We start from the raw sequence: 20,620 nt of genomic DNA, 5'->3' as shown, positions 1-20,620 counted from the left end.
CTTGGCTTTCCACACCACCACCATGTGTAACATTATTTAGCCTAATTCCTACACTATGGGTATCCCTTACAACTTCAAAATCAAATGAAACCAAACTAACAGTACAGAATTTTAAAGGATATTGTCCAACAAGGCTACATTCCTCTCAAGCCCCTGTAGTTACCAACCACTCAATGACTTAAGGATTAATTGACAGGCCTCTCAATCCAAATCAGGAATGATAAAGATGCAAACTCCAACTTCACTCACCACATTAATTTAAAGTGAACCTCCCTGATCGCAAATGGTTAGTGGAAAAGTCACTGCCAATGGAAGAGAGTTTGAAAATGACTTCTCCAAATCCATGTTCCCTTTCGGAAAGTAGAGACCAAATGTGCGTCTGTTCAGCCTTTACTTCTTGCCCCATCCTCTGTCACAGCTGCATGTGTCACTGTCCCCCAGTCCAACCAGCGCACAGTCATGTCATCTTTGCATTTTAAACTTGTTTCTTAAAATCTAGCGTAGTGTTTCATACATGGTGAGCACTTTTATATTTCAGTCAATTCTCTGTAAAAGGCAAGGACTACTCTGGACTTAATGACTATAAGTGGTTCAATTAAAACCACTTTATAAATGATAAATACAAAATTTATAATTTTACCTTTAATTTGACCATCTTATTATTTTCATTGTTTTTTTTTTTAAGATGACAGCAATCTCACAGGAAATTACTCACAACATCTTAGTATTTACTTAGAGTACCTGGTTTAAATTTGCCTCCAAATTAGTATGTGGTAGCTATAGCTTCATTCTACTTACACAATTTAAAATAAATGATGTGCTGAAGAAAAAGTAACACTGCCTAAAAATGGCCTACAGTATAAATAAACATTAAAGTAAGTGAAAGAAGTCAACAGCTGATTTGCTTCCATTTCTTTTTGTACTGAAAACACACACACCCACCCACACACACACCCACCCACCCACACACACACACACACCCCACTGAAGTCAGAGAACTGTGCCTGCTACAATCAAAGAGTTTTTAGTAAAAATATATGGAATTGTGATTTTACAAAGTAGTGAGTACTTTCAAGAATAGGCATCTGACAATCATGTATTTTTCCACATCATAAAAAGTAGCAATCCTTAACAGATGGTCAAATTAGAACTGAAACACAAAATTAAACAACACTGATTCATATTTTCTTGCCACAGATATATTTTATGTCACAATATCAGGTTTTAATTTGATTCTTCTAACAAAATCACTGATGACTCCTTTTCCAAAATTGGTGTCAAGCTAAAAAAAAATAAGAGTGTATGGTAATCTGTTAAATATAATAACCCTAAATTTAAATTCAACACTATGAGGTCAATGAAAAGATACAAGTGTGAGTCATTTTACTGGCAGTAAATAAAGGGAAAAAATAAAAGGAATTTGTGCTCATATCCTGATTCCACCACAAAGTATGCAATGTTGGGCAAGTCACTATATTATACTCTCAACCTCAGTCTCCACCATCTGTAAAAATGGGCATCATAATTATATTTGCAAATGAGAATTATAATTACCATTTTTCAAAGATCCACATTTTGTATAAGAAAACTATCTCCTAAGTGTTTTTATCCAATATAATATAGCTTTAAAATAGGTTGCTAGATGTCACTTCACAAATAACTTGAAGAAAGCATTTCATAAGAAGGAAAAAAATACATTTCTATGAATCCTGATCTGCACAACAACTTAGGTTCCATGAACTGCCTTGGATGTCGCATGATGTGTGGCCTTAAGGTGTTCCTAATTGTCTCATCAAGGTTTCTCATTTCTGTAACGAAAAACAGGAAAAAAAAAAAAAAAGTCCTCTAAAGGGAATTCAGTATACTACAGAAATAAGCAAGAATTATGAGATAGCAAAACATCCCAAATAACCTACGTAATCTATATACTGGTTCTTATAGATTCTGATACAATTGAAAAAATAGGATTGGTAAACCTGATTCCTATTTGCATTTCTACCAATGGACAGCTGTGAACATCTGGATTCTTTGGGCCAGAACTGCCTCATCTATAAAAGAAGGGGGGAGACTAGGGGTTGGGATTATTTAAGGCTCCTTTATACTTTAGAATTACACTGATGTCAAATGTTTTTGGAAACACCATCTCTGCACAATATTACAGTCTGATCTTGTAAATTCGAGACATTGCTTATTAAAAACAAAATCTAGCACACAAATGGTTTCTATGGGGCAGAAAAATAGAAACTACTGAAAAGTCTTCCAGTGTTGCCATGGCTAGCTATAATCACAAGGTACGTGTACCCATGTGACAGCATCTCCAGTAACAGAGGAAGTTCTACATGTGCTTGTGATTAGGGGTGGATTAAAGCAGAAAAGCAAAATGAAGAGAGTAAATACCTTTCTTCCCCAGGTTTGACTATCAAGTAGCAAGAAGCGTATTTGCATAATTCTGCTTAGAATTAAATCAGTAAAAATACAAATGAAATATCCAAATATGGCAAATACTAAATCATTTGGATAGATATTACTTAATCTATAATTTTAAAATAGAAAAAACACTAATGTAATAAAAAAATACCACATTCACCAGATAAAATACTAAACATTAAATAAACTTGATTTTGAAAAATGTTCAATGACGTGCAACTTAAGAATATGAATCTGTGCGTGGCAAATATTCCCAAATGGGATATGATGATCTGTGAGTGTAGAAAAGAACCCTGAAAAGAATTTCACCAAAAACTGAATGTAAGAAAGTTATGTGGTGAGATTATAGGTGAGTTTTTAAACCTTCCCTATAAAGTACCCTTAATTTTCCGTAATAAAAATTTGTTTTAAAATTTAAAAAAATTTTTAATGTTTATTTTTGAGAGAGAGAGAGAGAGTGAGTGCACAAGTGAGGGAGGGGCAGAGAAAGAGGGAGACACAGAATCTGAAACAGGCTCCAGGCTCTGAGTGTGTCAGCACAGAACCTGATGTGGGGCATGAACTCATGAACTGTGAGATCATAACCTGACCCGAAGTCAGACACTTAACCAACTGAGCTACCCAGGTGCCTCTGTTTTATAATTTTTAAATGTTCCCTTATAAAGAACAATATGTTTTCTAAACCTATAACTTCAGAAATTATAAAAATGAACATACTCAAATTAAATAATTCTTTCCCTAACTCCTGAAAAGTAATGTCGTCATTAGGTCTGCATTGGACATAGGAAAACAATCTCAGAACATTACTTTTATGCCATTTTTTCCACTGCTTATAAATATATCTGCATAAAATATTTTATAATTTTTCCATAAGAGAGCCATTCCTTTAAAACTAAAGTTCAAGATAATACACATAGTATAAATAGAATAATCTACAAAATAATATTCTCTTAGTTTTTAGACACCAGCTATGCCTAAATTATGTAAAAATGTTCAAAATTAAAAACAATGTTTAATACTTACACTATAAAATAACCTGAAAAGCTCCACAAAGATGACCATTAGTAATCATTAATAAGCTCATACTTTAATAGTTTTTTATTGATCAGATAAAACATTTAAAATCTTCAATACATAAATTTTGATGTTGAGCTGCCGATCAAAAATGACTTAATTATACATGAACTCTTTTTGATTATTTAGATTTCTGTGAAACTAGTAAAAATAGATTTCTGATAAAATAAACAACATTGTGAGCTTCCAGGTAAGTGCCAGAAGAATAAGATGATTAGTATTAATCATCTTTTAGAACAGAAGAAGAAATCAAATACTTACCTTTAAAATTTAAAGCAAAAGGAATACTAAATTTCAATGACACTATAGACAGGGAAAAAAGTTCTATCTCTATCACTTTATGAGAGCTTTTCCTCAGGTAAGAAGCTCATAATAAAGTTTTAAATGCATATGTAAAAATTCTGTTGGTTGCATAACACTTGTTCTCTTTGTCATGTAAAATTGAAAAATAACACTTGATGTTTGTTAAAGCAAAATCAGATGTTGGGGAAAAATGCATTTTATTACCACATATCACCACTGAATGCACTAGGAAAATATGCTAAAGTTAGTTATTCTGTGCATATATACTAACAGCAATCTTCTCCTGATCGCCTGATTAAGGCTGCTGATGCTAATGCTTTATATGAATTTTGATGCAATCTTAACATTTCTTGGCTTACCAAGTAAGAACATGACAAGAAACAAAGACCTAAAGTATGCAGTCAAAACAGTAGCAAGACATTTAAAAAAGAGGACGTGCTGCCATAGCAAGGTGGCTCAGCAGGTTAGGTGGCTGGCTAGGGTTCAGGTCGTGACGTCCTGGTTTCTGAGTTCAAGCCCCGCACCGGACTCTCTACCATCACTGCGGAGCCTGCTTCAGATCCTCTGTCCCCCTCTCTCTCTCTCTGCCCCTCCCCTGCTCACACTCACTCATTCTCTCTCAAAAATAAACACTTAAACAGAGGGGAAGTGTGTATTAGCACCGTAAGATGAGCATGCAAGACTAATGCTGTGTTAGGCAAACAAGAAAGGTTTCCCCTTTGATTACAACAAAACCGTATTTGAAACCCCTTCAATCCATAAGGCCCCATTTATCAAGTTCACTGCACTGCTCACAGAGTAATCTTTGGATTACAAGTCATGGGGCTTTTTTTTCACTGAAAATGTATTTTCATCCTGTTTTCTTGTTTTTACTTTCTGCAGTCTGGCCACAATACACACGCACACACACACGCACACACACACCATGTATATATACACCTGAAGGTTATTGAGATTTTTATCTATGTTATATATATGTGTAAGCACGTATGTGTGTATACTTTACTCACAATTCACGTATAAATTACCTACTGTGTATGTGGCTCTATGCCTGATCTTGGAAATGGAAAAACCATCAAGATTTGGTTCCTGTCCTCAAATAGAAAACATAATTATAAAACTGCCCACTTGATTGGTTTGCTTAACAAACACGTGCCTGCAGTATCACTTGCTGGTGAAACTGCCAGCTCTTTTCACGAGGGAGTCTCCTTTTTGGGCCATCTGTCTCAAGTGACTCAACACCGTCTGGTTCTAAACTTCCAATCTGCACAGTTCCGCAATAATTCTTACTCCCAGTTCCCTGGCCCCTCACTGCCTAACACATTATTAGTCTAACCACAAGCAGTCAATCAATACTTGCTGACTGGTTGATTGCTTGGTTGAACCACTAATCAGCAATATCTGGAAACACAACAATAACAAAATAATGGCATCTACTAATTGATAGCTTATTAGATATCAGTTACTCTGCCAAGCACTTTATATACATTGACACATTTAATTCTATAATAGAATTATTTTCACATTTAATTCTAACTTTTGAAAGATGATAAAACTGAGGCTTTGAGTTTTAAGCAACTTGTCTAAAGCCATACTGCTAGAAAATGATTTACACTCAACATTCTGCCCATAGCCATGAATACTATTAACATCTTTCAAAGAGAAGAGTCCTATATAGAGAGGGCTTGACTTAACAACAACAAAAATTTAATTTATTTACTTTGAGGTGGGGGGCAGAGAGAGAGAGAGAGAGAGAGAGAATCCTAAGCAGGCTCCACACTGTCAGTGCAGAGCCGAATGAGGGGCCTCAACTCACAAAATGTGAGACCATGACCTGAACCAAAAACAAGAATGAGACACTCAAAACAACTGAGCCACCCAAAATTTTGATTCATATGTAGCCATATACTAAGGCACAAGTCAACATAAACAGCTAAGTCAATCAAAAGCATATAATCACACACATGAAAAGGATATTAAAGAAAAGCAAGCATATTTATGTAAGTGAGCTCAAGACTATTGTACCTTTAAGATTATTCACCAGATTAGACTCCAGAAATATCTTTTCTCTGCATTAGTTCCCATTGTCAAGACTTAACCATATAGTTTTAACTACTGAAAGGGATTTTGTTTTTCATAGTCCAGCCATGAGCATTCAGTTGCAGGCCTGTGTCTTATCGACATCCAATCCTGCCACTCAGCACAAGACCTGCCACATACTGGGTGCTCAATACACAGCAATGGAATGCGGCCATTACCTCTAGAAACTCTGTCCTTAGGTGAACGTTCCATTTATCTGAATGCCCGAGAATATACATATATCTAGAACCCCACAAACAGAATCAGTGACGAAATATTTAAACAGAACAAGATAAACTCACATTCCAACATATGAAATTTGAACCACTATTTCTTAAATGTAAATATGTACATATAAAACATGTTAACCTGATCTTCTGACTAGAATTTTAATTATAGAATAGTTAGAAAATTTCGCCTTATCTCCACAGCAACTACACCCTGGCAAGAGATACAGTAAGTATGTGTGAACGCTGGATGCACTAAAAACAAACATGACATAAGAACTAAATTGCAGTGGTTGTCAAGATTGTAGGCCTAAATCTAGCAACTTAATTTAGCACATTTAATCATCAACACCTAACTTACACCTTATTTCCTTGATTTTAACAATTACAAGAAAGGTAAAAAAAATATATGTGTGTGTATATGTACATTATATATAATATAGTGAATTTTTGCAAAATACAAAGAAGAGGAAAAGACCAGTAAAGCAGTTTCATCCTGGAGGTGTAGGAAGCTTTCTGTAATACCCGACCCATGGCACAACCCTCCTCAGATGCCAGGAGCCCTTATCAAGTATAGGATTCATTTGGCCCACTTGATGCTGTCTTCTACTAGCAGTACTCCAATGGTGATCTTTACTTACATTTGACTTCTATCACACTCAATTGCAAATCCTTTTTGGAAGTTGGTGGAAGAAAAAAACTGTCTTCTCTTTTTAGTTGACTTCTGCCACAAAGGTAGTGACTCTCTAAAAGTCCCTTGTATTCTACCCAATTCGTGATCCACAGCAGATACTCAAAATAAATTCACACAAGTAGTAAGCCTGCTAGGGATGTTCCAAGGTTACCAACCTTCTGAAGCTTCCATCTCTACAAATGCAAAAGTGAGCATAATAGTATCTATTTCATAAAATTACCATGAGCCTTAAAAGTGCCTACCATATAGCGTGTATTTAGGTATTATCAGTTTTATTTTGAGCCTCAGTTTCCTCATAGGTTAAAAGGGATCAATAAAATCTAACCCAGAGCTGTAAGAACCAAATAAGCACAATATGTAAAGACATTGGTGTAAGTGCCTGACATGCAGTACATCCTCAATATACCACAACCCCTTTCTTTGCTACCTTGTCTCAGAACTATTTTAGGATGCAGAAGAAACTTAAACATCAAATGTAGTAGAACGTGAAGAGGTGGTTCAAAGAATAAAAATCCATCATTTTAGTAAACTAACATTTTTTTTCTGGCACCAATACAACTTTCCTATGAAAGACTACAATTAGCATTTATTACTACATAAAATGTATCCTAAAAAGAAATACCAGGAGAAATTTGAGTATGTCTTTAAAATGAGCATTTGTTCCTAGGTTTACCTTTTCTTCTAGCTGGTCCTTCAAACTCTGATATTTTAGCTTCAGTTTTTTGTTCTCCTGTTCATTCTGGGTTAATTCCTCTGTCAGCCTGTCACACTCTGATTTCAACTTCTCTAGCTGACAGCGATGGACTTTCGCCGTGTTCTTATCTTCTATGCTTTCTGCCTGGGAAAAAGAGAAGAAAAGAGAAAGTCCACTGGCCACAGCCAAATTGTACACCAAAAAATTGCACATTTTATCAGTGGGCGAAAATTTCAAGATTCGGCTCTGCGCGGCTGTATGGAAACACACACAAAGGAAATGCCCTTTGCGTTTATTCATTCACTCCTCAGTGCTCGTGGGGCACCCTCTCCGTGAAAGGTACCAACAAGGTGCACAGCTCAGGAATATGAAGAGAAGAGAGGCATCAGGTGCAGCTATCCATTCCACAACAATGAATGAGGAGTGTTAATAAAGGTAGTGGATACCATGCCAGCCCAGGGAGGGGACACCAACTCTGCTTAGGGGTTATGACAGAAGTGTCCCAAAAAGGAAATACTACGACACAGCACTGACTCATCAGTTTCTCCATCTATAACCCTGGGTTTTGTGAAAGAATTATGTATTTTCAGCACCATAAAATTACCAGTACCACCCTTTGAGTCTAAAACGATTATGAATTGGAGCAGTCAAGAAACTACAAATAATTTAACGTGAAAAGGAGTTTGCCAGTGATTATTTCACTATCAACAGCATAAGAAAGTACCTGGCATTTGATCTTTATTTGGAATATAACCAGAATCAAGTTTAAGAAAAAATGAGACATAATCAATTCCATGTATGGGATTCCATAAAGATTTGCCAGACACATGAAACTTAAAATAACATTTTAAATGTTATTTTAAATAAATATTTAAAATTTTACATGAATTTTTAAATACCAACAATGCAACACTTACTACAGGTCAGGCACTGCACTGCTCTCAGACCTTTCTGCATGGTGTTCCCCCTTTTGGTCTTCACAGCAACCCGACCTGGGAGGTACTACTTCTACTGCCTCCTTTTTTGAAGCTGATGCCCAGAGACACTCATAACTTGGGCCAAGATATGGAATGAGTAACTGCAGAGCCAGGATTTGAACCCAGGAGCTCTCTCTAATGTCCAAGCTCTCAACGACTCTGCCATACTGCCTTTAGAAAGGTACATTTATCATTTTTAAAAACCAGCTGAGTACACTTGTCCACGTTAACTGGTCACACCTACCAGTTACCAACAGCCTGTAAGCAACGACCTATGATCTGCCTAAAATATGTTAATTCCTAAAATATAGGTTTCTTTTCTTTTTCCTAGTGTATTATACGTGTGTCGCCAGGTATGTAGGAATTCGATCACTGGAATCAATTTCCTGAAAGGAAGTTTTGTCAGCTTTTGACAAAATCTATATTATATTCACCTCACAAAATTTACCTAAGACTGGAGGCTATTTTAAATTAACATAAAAAATGATTTTTAATGAGGAATCCTGTTTTCACAATGCAAAAGTAAAACTACAAAATAAAGTCTCTCATCAGGAAAATTGCTCAATTGTGATTTTAAGTTTCAATAGAACTCTTTGCCTTTTATGATTAATGAAACTCTTAGGTATACAAGGTTCCCCCTCGAGCAAATGGCAAGCTGGAGCTGGCTCAGGGAGCCATAAGAACCAGCGCTGCCCATCTCTTCCTGACAGTGTCCCTCGCCGGTGGTATCTTCTTTCATAGCCTGAAATCAAATGATGTATTTACACAAAACTAAAACCGGGCAAATCCTATAAATCAGGCTTTCCCCCCTGAACCCTCTGAGAGCCTAGTTTAAAATATTTACCACTCTGGAAAACAGTGTGGAGGTTCCTCAAAAAATTAACAATAGAACCCCCTTATGACTCAGCAATAGCACTGCTAGGAATTTACCCAAGGGATACAGGAGTGCTGATGCATAGGAGCACATGTACCCCAATGTTCATAGCAGTACTTTCTACAATAGCCAAATCATGGAAAGAGCCTAAATGTCCATCAACTGACGAATGGATAAAGAAAATGTGGTTTATCTATACAATGGAATACTACATGGCAATGAGAAAGAATGAAATCTGGCCATTTGTAGCAAAGTGGATGGACCTCGAGGGTGTCATGCTGAGTGAAATAAGTCAGACAGAGAAGGACAGATATCATATGTTTTCACTCATAAGTGGAACAGGAAAAACTTAACAGAGGACCATGGGGGAAGGGAAGGGGAAAAAATAGTTGGGGAGAGGGAGAAAGTCAAGCCGTGAGAGACTCTTGAATACTGAGAAAAAACTAAGGGCTGACAGGGGTAGCGGAGAGGGGAAGGGGGATGATGGGCATGGAGAAGGGCACTTGTTGGGATGAGCACTGGGTGTTATATGGAAACCAACTTGACAATAAACTATAAAAGAAAAAATAAAATAAAATACTTATCAGGACGCTAATGCCTAAATTTGACTAAGAATTTACTTCTTGTTGTGGTTTTATTACATTTACACTTCACTCTAAGGTTTACAAAGTGATGTCATACTCACAAAAACCCTGTGATAAAGACATAACTAGTCCCATCTTATTGATGAGGTGCAAAAACGTTAAGTAACTTGACCAAGGTCAAAAAGCCAGCAAGTAGCAAAAGAGTTCAAATCCTTGGTCTTTTGATTCCAAAAAAGGCTCTACAAAAACTTTCACTGAATTCATGAGGTGATAATCCAATATCTTTCAAATATTAATAGTACCTAGAATATTTCATTAAAACATTTTACTTTAAAAATTTTAAAAAGGCCTAAGAAGCATAGCTCTAGGTGGGGAAAATATATAATTTGTGCAGAGAAAAAATATGGGTAGCGTATTAGCATTTATTAGACTCAAAAAAAGTAATAAAGGTGAAGGCAAAAGACAAAGAAATATGACATTTATAGAGCCACCTGTCCAAAGTCCTCCTATACATAATCCAGTGTACGACATCACCTCTGATGACCCTTATTAACTCCTTTTAATTAATATAAATAAGTAAAAAAGTATAAAATTATGTTAATGAAATAGTAGGAGGCAGGGGTTGTGCCTGATGGGCAACTCATTCAGTTTAAATCAAAGTGCTGGGAGGCGCCTGGGTGGCTCAGAAGGTTAAGTGCAGGACTCCTGATGTTGACTCAGGGCATGATCTCATGGTTCCTGAGATCTAGCCCTGTGGGGGGCTCTGTGCTGACAGCCCAGAGCCCACTTGAGATTTTCTTTCTCTCTCTCTCTCAAAATAAGTAAACATTTAAAAAATAAGAATAAAATAAATTCTTTACATACGGGTAATTTCTTAGAGCTTTACTGTCACCTCACCACACATGAACACAAAGCACTTCCTAAAAAAAGGATGGGGAGAACCACCCAGTCTCCTGTTGAATACTGTCCACTCTGTTTTGACCCACCCCCCCTCACACTTCCTCAGGGACCAATCTCTGACAAATGGAATGAACACGTTTTTAGTTCTTTTAACCTATCTGCCACATTTGATACTCCTGACTATATCTTTCCTAAAATGCCCTGCCTAGGTTCCAAGATGCCACTCTCTTCTGGTTCCCTCCTCTCATATAATCCTTTATTCTTATTTGCTAGAACCTCTTTCTCAGTACTTCCCTTACAGATTGGTGTTCTAGAGTTTTATTCTCTTTTCTCCCTACACACTCTCATTCAAATCCCATGATTTCAACTACTACCAGTGGGTTATTGGATCCCAAATATTTAACTTTAATCTCAATTTCTTCCTTAATGTCTAACCCATTAGGCATTAAAAACTGTTCTACCTAGACTTTCACAGTTAGGCTTCAGGTCCTTTCCACCTAACTCAACATGCAAAAAAACTGGATTTGCCACTGTTCTCTCCAAATTTGTTCTGTCTGCATAATCTACCTTGACAAACTGCCTCATTATCCACCTAGTCTCCCACTCTACATCTAGTCATCATCGATTCTAAACCTTTTCCAGTACAGCAGGGTAGTTAAGAACATAGGCACTTGACTACCTAGCTTCAAACTCTGTCTCTACTACTTTCCAGCTGCAAGACTTTGAGCAATTAACTTCCTATGTCTCAGTTTCCTCATTTGAGAAAAAATAGCAAACAATCTGCAGGTATGATGTGAGTATTAAATGGTCAACACATGTAAGTTTCTTATAGTCATGATTGACACAAACTGAGTGCTAAAAAAAAAAGTCTCCTGGTATTATTATTATTATTGCAAGAGCCAATCAATCAACATATGACACATATTTTATTTTAAGATTAGCTCTTCTCCATAACTCCGACTCTACTTTTATGTCCTCATCAACTCTGACAGACTATTATGCCATACTTCATCAATATTAAGACACATTTTCTCACATTTTACCATCTCTAGCTTGGGAGATAGTTGTCTTGCAGTTGATAGTGTGTTATGTATTTTTTTCTTAGTAGATATAATGATGCATCTGACAACTGATGGTGTCTTAGGTTCAATGAAATATAGTAAAGCCCTCTTACCTATTCTTCCAGGCTCCATTACGCTCTGCCCACCCCAATTAAAAACCTCAAATCCACTATTGCCAGTGGGCTATATGGAATTGGGGAAGAATTCATAAAATAGCTGAAAGCATTCGACAAATGTCAGTTTTCATTATAATTTCATTTGTCGTCATAAGCATTATTATGATAGTTGTATTTCAAGGAATTTTGAAAAAAAATTATAATTAACCTTTGAAGACTTATCTGTTTATTCATCTATTCAACAGATAACTACAATGTTCCAGGAATTGTTCTTGGCACTGAAGATATAGCTGAAAATAGACTCAGATCCCAGTCCTCATGGACTTTTCATTCTAATAAAGGGAGAATAAAAGATAAATAATATGGAACCTGTACCATATGATGATAAGTACTATGGAAAAAAGCTAAAACAGGAAGGTGGGATAAATTTATCAGACTCCTAACAATCATGCTATGAAGTAATTCCCCTGCATGGGGATAATGCTGATTCCATTAGACCCCAGAAACATGGCCCCAAGTGCAAGATCCTAATTAAGCATTTATCTGGGCAACTTTGATTTGGAAAAGAAGGGGTAGGTAAATCTCAAAAGCCTTGGGTTTACACAGCTCATAAGCTCATCCACTTTAGTTACCATACTAATAAGGACTGTGGTTATAGCTTCTGTGGCCTTGACAAGTCTTTGCCTTTTATATTTTGGGAGGTCACAAATGTTGAATGAGGGCACATTTCAGGTCCATGACTTACTGCCACCTCTGCCTTTCCTGAACTCCCAAAATAGCTTCACGTTCTTTTTAAAGGGTTTCAGTGCTCTGAAACAGGTGCTCCCAGGTGGCTGCTATAACTCATTTCAACCTGGCTGAACAGGCATGAATAAGCCTCTTTACTATTAGTTTTATCTTCCCTTCAGTGCTTAGGAATACAGAATGATCTCTAAAAGTTTACGCTTTATTAACTTCATGAGCCACCAGAAAAATTCCTTCAGTATCCTCAGGATAATTCAGCGCAGGTACCTTCAGTGTCCTAATATGATTCTCAGCCTCACTCTTTTCCTTCTTGAAGTGCTTCATCAGCTCCTGGATGTTCTGCTCGTGTTTAGTTTTCACACTCTGCAATGACGATGTGAGATCTTCCAGCTCCCTCTGGTGAACATCTCGTTCTAGCTTTAACTGGGTCACGATTGTCGCAGTTTCTTCATCTCTGGATTTTGCCTGCATCTTGAGGTCAGCAAGGTTCTTAAGCACCTCTTTCCTGGCTTTCTGTTCCTCAGCCAGTTTATTAGCGAGATCGGCCCGGATGGCACTCAAGTCCTTGACAGACTCTTGCATCTCGAGAAGCTGAGCTTTGTCCTGGGCCTGGCTCTGCTTTAGCGCGGCGATTTCGGCTTCCAGGTGAGCTTTCTCAAGCTTCATCTGGCTTTGAGCCTCATTCTGCTTCTTCAATTCACTTTCTAGCCTATGGATAGTGTCCAGGGAAGCCTTGACCTCTAGTTCAAGGTCAGCTTGATGAGCCTTAATATCACTTAGTTTCTGCTCCTTACAGTGAAGCTCCTCCTCTTGAAGGGCACGCTTGGATAAGACATCATTCAATTCCTTTCGAAGATTCTCTACCTGTTGTAATGCTGCATAGAGCTGGCTTTTCAATTCATCCTTTTCTTTTAGTATCTGTCAAGTTAAAAAAAAATTCACTGTAAATGTCATCATAGGGACTGTCAGAAAATTAAGTTTAATAGACACAAAGAAGAAAAAGTCATAAAATAATATTTTGTATTTTTCTATCTTTTTAATGAAAAATAATTTTTAGGCTAGAAAAGGAAAAATACAATTACCCTGAAGCAGCACCACACTGAAATATATGTTTCAGAATTTCATCACCAACAAAGGTCAGTCCTTGATTATAAATAATTATTTAAATGCAAAGTAAAATTTTTTAAATTTATTTTATGGTTTTTTTTTAATTTATTTTTGAGAGACAGAGAGAGCACAAGCAGGAGAGGGTCAGAGAGAAAAGAAGACACAGAATCTGAAGCAGGCTTCAGGCTCTGAGCTAGCTGTCAGCATAAAGCCCGACGCAGGGCTCGAACCCACAAACCATTAGATCACGACCTGAGCCAAAGACGGACGGACGCTCAACCAACTCAGTCACCCAGGCGCCCCTAAATGCAGAGTAAAATTCAGCAAAAGAATGGGGAAAGAATAGAGACTCCTATTATAATTTACCAGAGGTTGAAATAGTATGTTAATTAAAATAACAATCTTTGCATCTCAATTGCAATTTAGTTTTCAACTGCACACTTTAAAAAAGAAGAAATCTCAAAAACGAAAAAAGATATGGAAGATATTACAGGGAAGCATGAAGTTACAATCTAAGAAAGGCCTCAACCATCAGTAATAAACAAAGTCAGTAGTGACAAGAAATACACCAGTACATAACTGGGAGTCTTGAAGTCCCAAAAAGAGAAATAAGATTAAGATTAAGATTCGGAGAGGTTGGGAAGGACTCAAGAGAAAAGTCAAGGGACCAGGTGTCCATCACCCTCTGCCAGCTTCGCTGCAGTTAGGGTTGACCCTCAGGGCTAGAGGCCAAAATAACCCTCTCACCCTCACCAGCCACCAATGCAATGAAAAAGCCAGCAGCTAAGGAAGCTGAAATCAGTTCTCCACCCCACACCCCCGCCCCCAACACTGGCACCAAGAACAATCTCCGACCCTGCATATGGATGCATGCCATGGCTTGACCATGGAAAAAAGAAAATTACGATTCTCGTTTCAGAATTAGAAATAAGAGTAAAAACGCAAATACTTACAAGGCAGTTTTACACTTTACATTTTATACTTCAGTAGGAAACAATTCATGATAAATTGCAATGAGTCAATCACTCCAAAAAAATCGTTTCCTCAAATCCCTGTCAGTTTTATCAAGGAGAAACAGCATGAAGCTAACATGAAAATTACTAAAAGGAGGTGGTTAAGCAGGTGAGCTCTGACCAGAAAGAACTGGACATAATTCTTAGTCCAGCCAAAAGTCATTCTTGGGCCTTACGGAATTTATCAATAGAAAGATAACAATAACACCTATATCACAGGGTTGTGATGAAGACTAGTAGGGAAGAGTTTGGTTGGGCAGAAGATTCAAGTTCAAGGAGAGGTCAGGATCTTCGTTCAAGACAGCAATCAAATCTGATAAGAAGAGTTATAACTGATAAAGCAAAGTCCCTGGATTGAAAAGACTCAGGACTACAGAGGAAAGAATTCACTTTGAAAAGCAGGAAAAATGGCTAGAACTACAGGGTCTAAGAGTAGGTGCATGATTTTTCTATTGTATAACAAATTCAAGTAGACTGAGTGGCTTAAAACAATACCCGTCTATTATCTCCCTGTTCCAAGAGATCCTAAGTCCAGGAAAAGTATTGTGCCCAGGGTTTCTTAAGGCTAAAATCAAGGTATCAGCTAGCCTGAGCTCTTATTTGGAGGCTTTGGGGGAGATTCCACTTTCAAGTTCATCCATGTTGTGGAATAATTTAGTTCCATACTCTCACCACTTTGGTCCTGGATTTCTTGCTAGCTTTGGGCCAGGAGTTGCTCTGAGCTTCTAAGGGTACCCGTAATCCTTGGCTCATGGACTCCTCAGACTGTAGCCAGTGACACCACAATGAATCTTTCTCTTGTTTCAAATCCTTAAACTTCCTTTTCTCTCAACAGCCAGAAAAATTTCTATGCTTTTAAGGACTCCTATGATTAGGTTAGGCCCATCCGGTTAATCTCCTTATCTTCAAGTCAACTGTGTCATATAACATAATCATGCGAGTGCTTGATCGTGATAGCTCATCATGTTCACAGGCTCTAGAAATTAGGGTAAATCATCTCTGGGAGGTCACTCTACTTACCATACTAGAGAAAAGAGAAATGTACAGAATCAAGTCTTGGCTATAAGGACATGCAGGAGGGGCCTGAGAACAAGGAGAGGTAGCTTCAAGACGGTGATTCAAGACAGTTTGGGACACATCACATAGGCACCTGGCCAGAAGTTAAGAGACTTCCATGCAGCCCTGACAATAAAAATTATATTTTCAAGATGAAGCTCTAGCAAGTAAAACATCTTGGAATGCAAAATACTAAAATGTCTTCCTGAAGTTGGTTTAAACAGCAAAGGTATTTCTTGGTCTCACATAACAGAAACACCAGAGATGTAACAGTTCAAGAAGAGGCCTTCAAAACTGCCTCTCTACAGTTCTCTAGGTTTTGCCCTCTGTCTGCTTCAGTGTTCCAAGCATCACATCACATGACAAGGGTGGCAGCCTTGGAGTAGACACAGACTATACTGGTCAACTCTGTAATTTCTTTGCCAATATAGTTACTAAAAACTAAGTAAGTTCTATTTGCTTTTTGTTAATTGCTTGGCTAGTAGCCACAGCCCAAGGTTTTGTCTAGACATGGTCTCTGAGTCTGAAAATGACAGTGTCTCAACTTCTACCTAAATATCCTGGACATTGCAAGGGGCCCTCAGTTGAATAGGCTTTATCTTGAGGGAATTCAAAACAATGGACTTGGATCCCCTCTGTCTTGCCAGGAATGCTTAAGGAGAAGCACTTGAAAGGGGCCTGAGAAATCAGGCTTGTTTTTTTTACCCCATTTTTATTTCTGCTAAGTTTTCTACCTCCCTCTCTTATTTGGACTAACTTCAGCAAGGATAGATCATTTGGCTATTCCAATGCTAAAAAATACTCCAAATTACAGACTCCATATATTTGGATTATAAATTTCAGATTTTCAATCTCTGTGCCCCCCAAAAATCTTGCTCTCTGCTTTTATTATTTATTTTCTCTGCTTTTAAATCGACAGGCTTCAAACCACACTTGTCTTTCTCATGTGTGCCTCTTCTGAAGGCTGCGGTAAATTCACAACACATGTCAACGTCCTCAAGTTTTCATCCTGGTCATTTAATACCCCACTCTGAGGCACAGTGTCACTGACCCAATGTATGATTTCCGATGGTTCAACTACTTCCAACAGAACAGTGTGCCAACTTTCCCTTTAGAAAGGTAGGTTCCTCCTGTCCCCACTTTATTCCCCACTTAGTCAATCCTATATTTTAGGCTCTTTTACTTAAAGCTCCTGACTCCTAAAATTGATGTTTCATATCAGCTTGAATATCTTCTGCTGACAGTACAGAAAAACTCCAGTTCAGGTTGACTTAAAAACTACAAGGTAATTTAATATCATTCCACACACAACTGCTACAGACACGGTATCAAAGTTCAGGTCCACCTCTCTGAATTTCCCTTGGCAATACCTTCCCGTGTGTGAGACTTCATTCTCAGGACCAGAGCAAGACAGCCACCTTTAGCCACCACAGGCATCACAGCCCAATACAACAAAACCAGAGAAGGAGAAATTCTCTCTTAGGCATCGTCTTCAGGGGTTGAGTAAATGTTTACCAGATGCTCCCCCAACAGATTTCATAACTCACTCTTCATTGATCGGAACAGGGTTGTATGTTTGGTAACTGGCCTACGGTATTTTTTGAATGAAACAGATTGGGGTGGGGGGTGGGGGGGTAGGAATAATCAAGACCACTACAGGAGCCAATGGATATTCCTAATGTAAATTTTGCTGGTACTATTCAGGAGGAGAAATGGAAAAAGTAAAGAGTTGGTTCAATTCCAGATTGAAGATCAGTAGATGTGTGAGGTGGAAGAAGAAATTGAAGATGCTGATGAGCATGTCGTCAGAGCAGCTTTTCACGAAGTCCAGTTGACAGGAAAAAATAGATTCCAGGAAATGGCTGGTCAACCAGAGGAATGTGGAAAGATCAAAATCAGATGTTAATGGTTAAAAAAGGAAAAGGGAATAAAAAATGTGTAAGGTCAGAGACTGAAAGTTTGGAACTAAAGATATGAACATAGAGAAATTACAAATGAGGACAAATTTTAGCCACAGAAATTAGCTGCTGAGTGACTTGAAGGTCACTGTAAAATGGGAAATTAGTGAAGTTTGGGGCACAGAGTTCAACGGGTTGCCAACTTGAACTCTGGAATCACCAAAGATGAGGACAAGAATTACATGTAATGAAACAGGTTGAGGAGAAGCCAGGTACAAAAATCCTTGAGAACTGTGGAGGCATGATAGAAAATAAGCAGCAGTCAGGAACAATGAGAAGAGAATATTCTAACCAAGTAAACCCTGGTTCCAAAGAAGAAAAGCTAAAAGAGAAGACTGTAAAAGGATTGAGAACAGCCGTGTGAAGCCAGAAGAATGATACAGCCTAAAACCTTCAAAAGAACAAGAACCAATGCCTCAAAAGCCTGACCACAAAGTACATACAAGTTTTTTTTTGTTTGCTTGTTTGTTTGAATTAACTAAAAGGTAGACAGAAATTTTTGAAAGGAAAAAAAAGTTATTTTTCTGCACATGAGGGTACATGCAGACAGATTCCTGGATTATTCTAATATATCAGTACATTAGCCCTTCTAAAATTGCATAGGAATAGAACTGGTACACATTTAAAATGTACTTTAGCACTGACCCTTCTTACTTTTCAATCTTCAAATTAAAAAATTCAGCTTTTAAAAGACAGTATATATTACATACACTCTTTTTCTACTCAGGATGAAGGCAATACACAAAAGGAAAAGCTGGCAACTTAAGATCCTTGAAGTCAAATATTATCAAGCAAAAAGCTCAACATACAGGGCCAAACCAATTATTCTGCTAACTCAGCAAGAAAAACAAACAGCCCTAAGAAGTTCTATACATTTGGAATTATTCAGAAAAGCATACAATATGATCAGAATCCAAGTTCAACACTTTTTCCTTTATCATTTTCAAAGCACATGCAAGAAGCAATAACTTCAAAAAGCACTTTAAAAAAGATAAAGACAAAACGCATAAAAAATAAAAAAGATAAAGACAGCAGCATCACAATGATTAGATTATTTGTATCTACAGAATTTTAGGTCTTCCAATATGTGTTCATCTACATTCTCTTAAAGAACATTCTTAAAGCCTCCCTGATGTCAACATCCATGCCATTTTCTTTCAAGGAAAGTACACAATCTGATCTCCCTGGTTTTTGTCCCCCTGCAATGCTTTGCTTTTTGTTTGATATTTTGTATTATTCAATAATGAAGTAGTCCTGTAATAGAATATATATTTGATAATCCTATCAAAATTCCAAAAATATTTTTAAAAAACATGAAAAAATAAATCAGTGCAATTTTTAGGAGAATAAAAGCCTTTAACCTTCTACTACATTTTTAAGTGGCAAATCCTAAAGCAGAAAATAAATTATGTCTGAAAAAGAGAGATAGAAGTCGATGCAGAAGTATTTAGAAAACACAAATATTGCATCGTTTAAGCATGGAAAATGGCTCAACGAGGCTGCTTATTAAGCAATTTATTCTGTAAAACATAATGTTTTATTTGTAAATCAGTATTATTTTTACGTTAAATATATACTTCCAAATATATCCTGCAGTCACTTTTTGAAAATAATTAATCCAAAAACAGGACAAAACAAGAAAAAGAAATAGGCTGTATTACTAATGCCTTACGGTGGCTTTGTGATTTTATTAAGGATTTAATATTCCTTAGGAGTATTATTCAGTAAGACATCAGTGAGACATAAAATAAACATGTTTTTTCCTGAAATTGTTTACAGTGTATATCCACACCATGGATTTACCGGCCACTTGAATTCGCAGTGAAATATCTGTTACCCTTTCTTCTTTGATGAACCATTGCTCTAAGTGCAACATGCTGCATTAATTTTTAAGGCTTTTAAAGCGAAAATCACAATGCCTGCTGTGATAATTGTGATCCTACCCTAACTGTGGCAATCACTTTAAAACTACTTCTTTGCTTATCATTAGCAATGCTAAGTGATAAAAATAATTATATCAGGAGCATTCTGGGATATAACTGTTTAACAATTGTGAATATTCTAAAAAATTCCATCTAGAAAACTCTGCATCATGGATTAGGATACCGTCTGATGACATGGACTCTTTCAATTTCCTCTAATTATGTAAAGTCCCCAGATAGTTCTCAATCAGTCAACCCCTCTGCCCCCCTTCTTTCTAGCCGCCTCCCCCTACAGTCATGCTCCTTGAACCCATTACCAGACCAGACTGACAACAGAGTCATCAAGGCAGAGCAATTTCCTGGGATCAAATCAGTTCAGATTCAAGTCTTAAAGCTTTATAACCGCTCTACCTCAGGGCAACCAGTCACCTGGTGTGTGTCAGATGGGTTAAATTGAAAAGCGCTCCACAATGAGTGCAAGGTGATCGCTTCCTCCATCTTCTACCTGTCGGAGACATTCATATCTGAATGACAAAGCATCTTTTCCCATGCCAGCTCATCTGAAATAAGCATCTGTCACTCTTAAGTGCTGACAATTGACTTTATAAATATAATTGCCCTACAGTTTGTTTACTTTTGAAAGAAAGTCAACTCATCCAAATGATTATTCTTCTGGAATGTTCAGAATTCTCAACAAGTGATAAATGACAAAGCAGAAATGATAAACCAAGACTGCACATGAATAAAAGTCAATCCAGACTTTCCTGATTATCTTATAAACATCTCGGTTTAATTCAACCCAAAGACAGA

General features: G+C 37.2%; 1 protein-coding gene across 9 annotated transcripts in view; it reads right to left on the bottom strand.

Moving 5' to 3' along the window:
- CEP128 (centrosomal protein 128) overlaps positions 1–20,620 on the bottom strand; it is a 369,193-nt gene that overhangs the window by 235,829 nt on the left and 112,744 nt on the right. For 7 of the 9 annotated variants that reach the window (XM_029951897.1, XM_029951898.1, XM_029951896.1 and 4 more), the window contains 3 exons: positions 13,022–13,672; positions 7,478–7,642; positions 6,960–6,977 (listed from right to left, as the gene is read on the bottom strand). In XM_029951897.1, coding sequence (XP_029807757.1) covers positions 6,960–6,977; positions 7,478–7,642; positions 13,022–13,672 — 834 coding nt within the window. The remainder of the gene's footprint in view (positions 1–6,959; positions 6,978–7,477; positions 7,643–13,021; positions 13,673–20,620) is intronic. The other 2 variants (XM_029951893.1, XM_029951895.1) reach the window with 1 other exon arrangement.

Source organism: Suricata suricatta, chromosome 9, assembly GCF_006229205.1.
Source record: "Suricata suricatta isolate VVHF042 chromosome 9, meerkat_22Aug2017_6uvM2_HiC, whole genome shotgun sequence".
NCBI lineage: Eukaryota > Metazoa > Chordata > Mammalia > Carnivora > Herpestidae > Suricata > Suricata suricatta.
The sequence above is the reverse complement of the archived record's forward strand: the minus strand, read 5'-3'. Positions and strand labels throughout refer to the sequence as shown.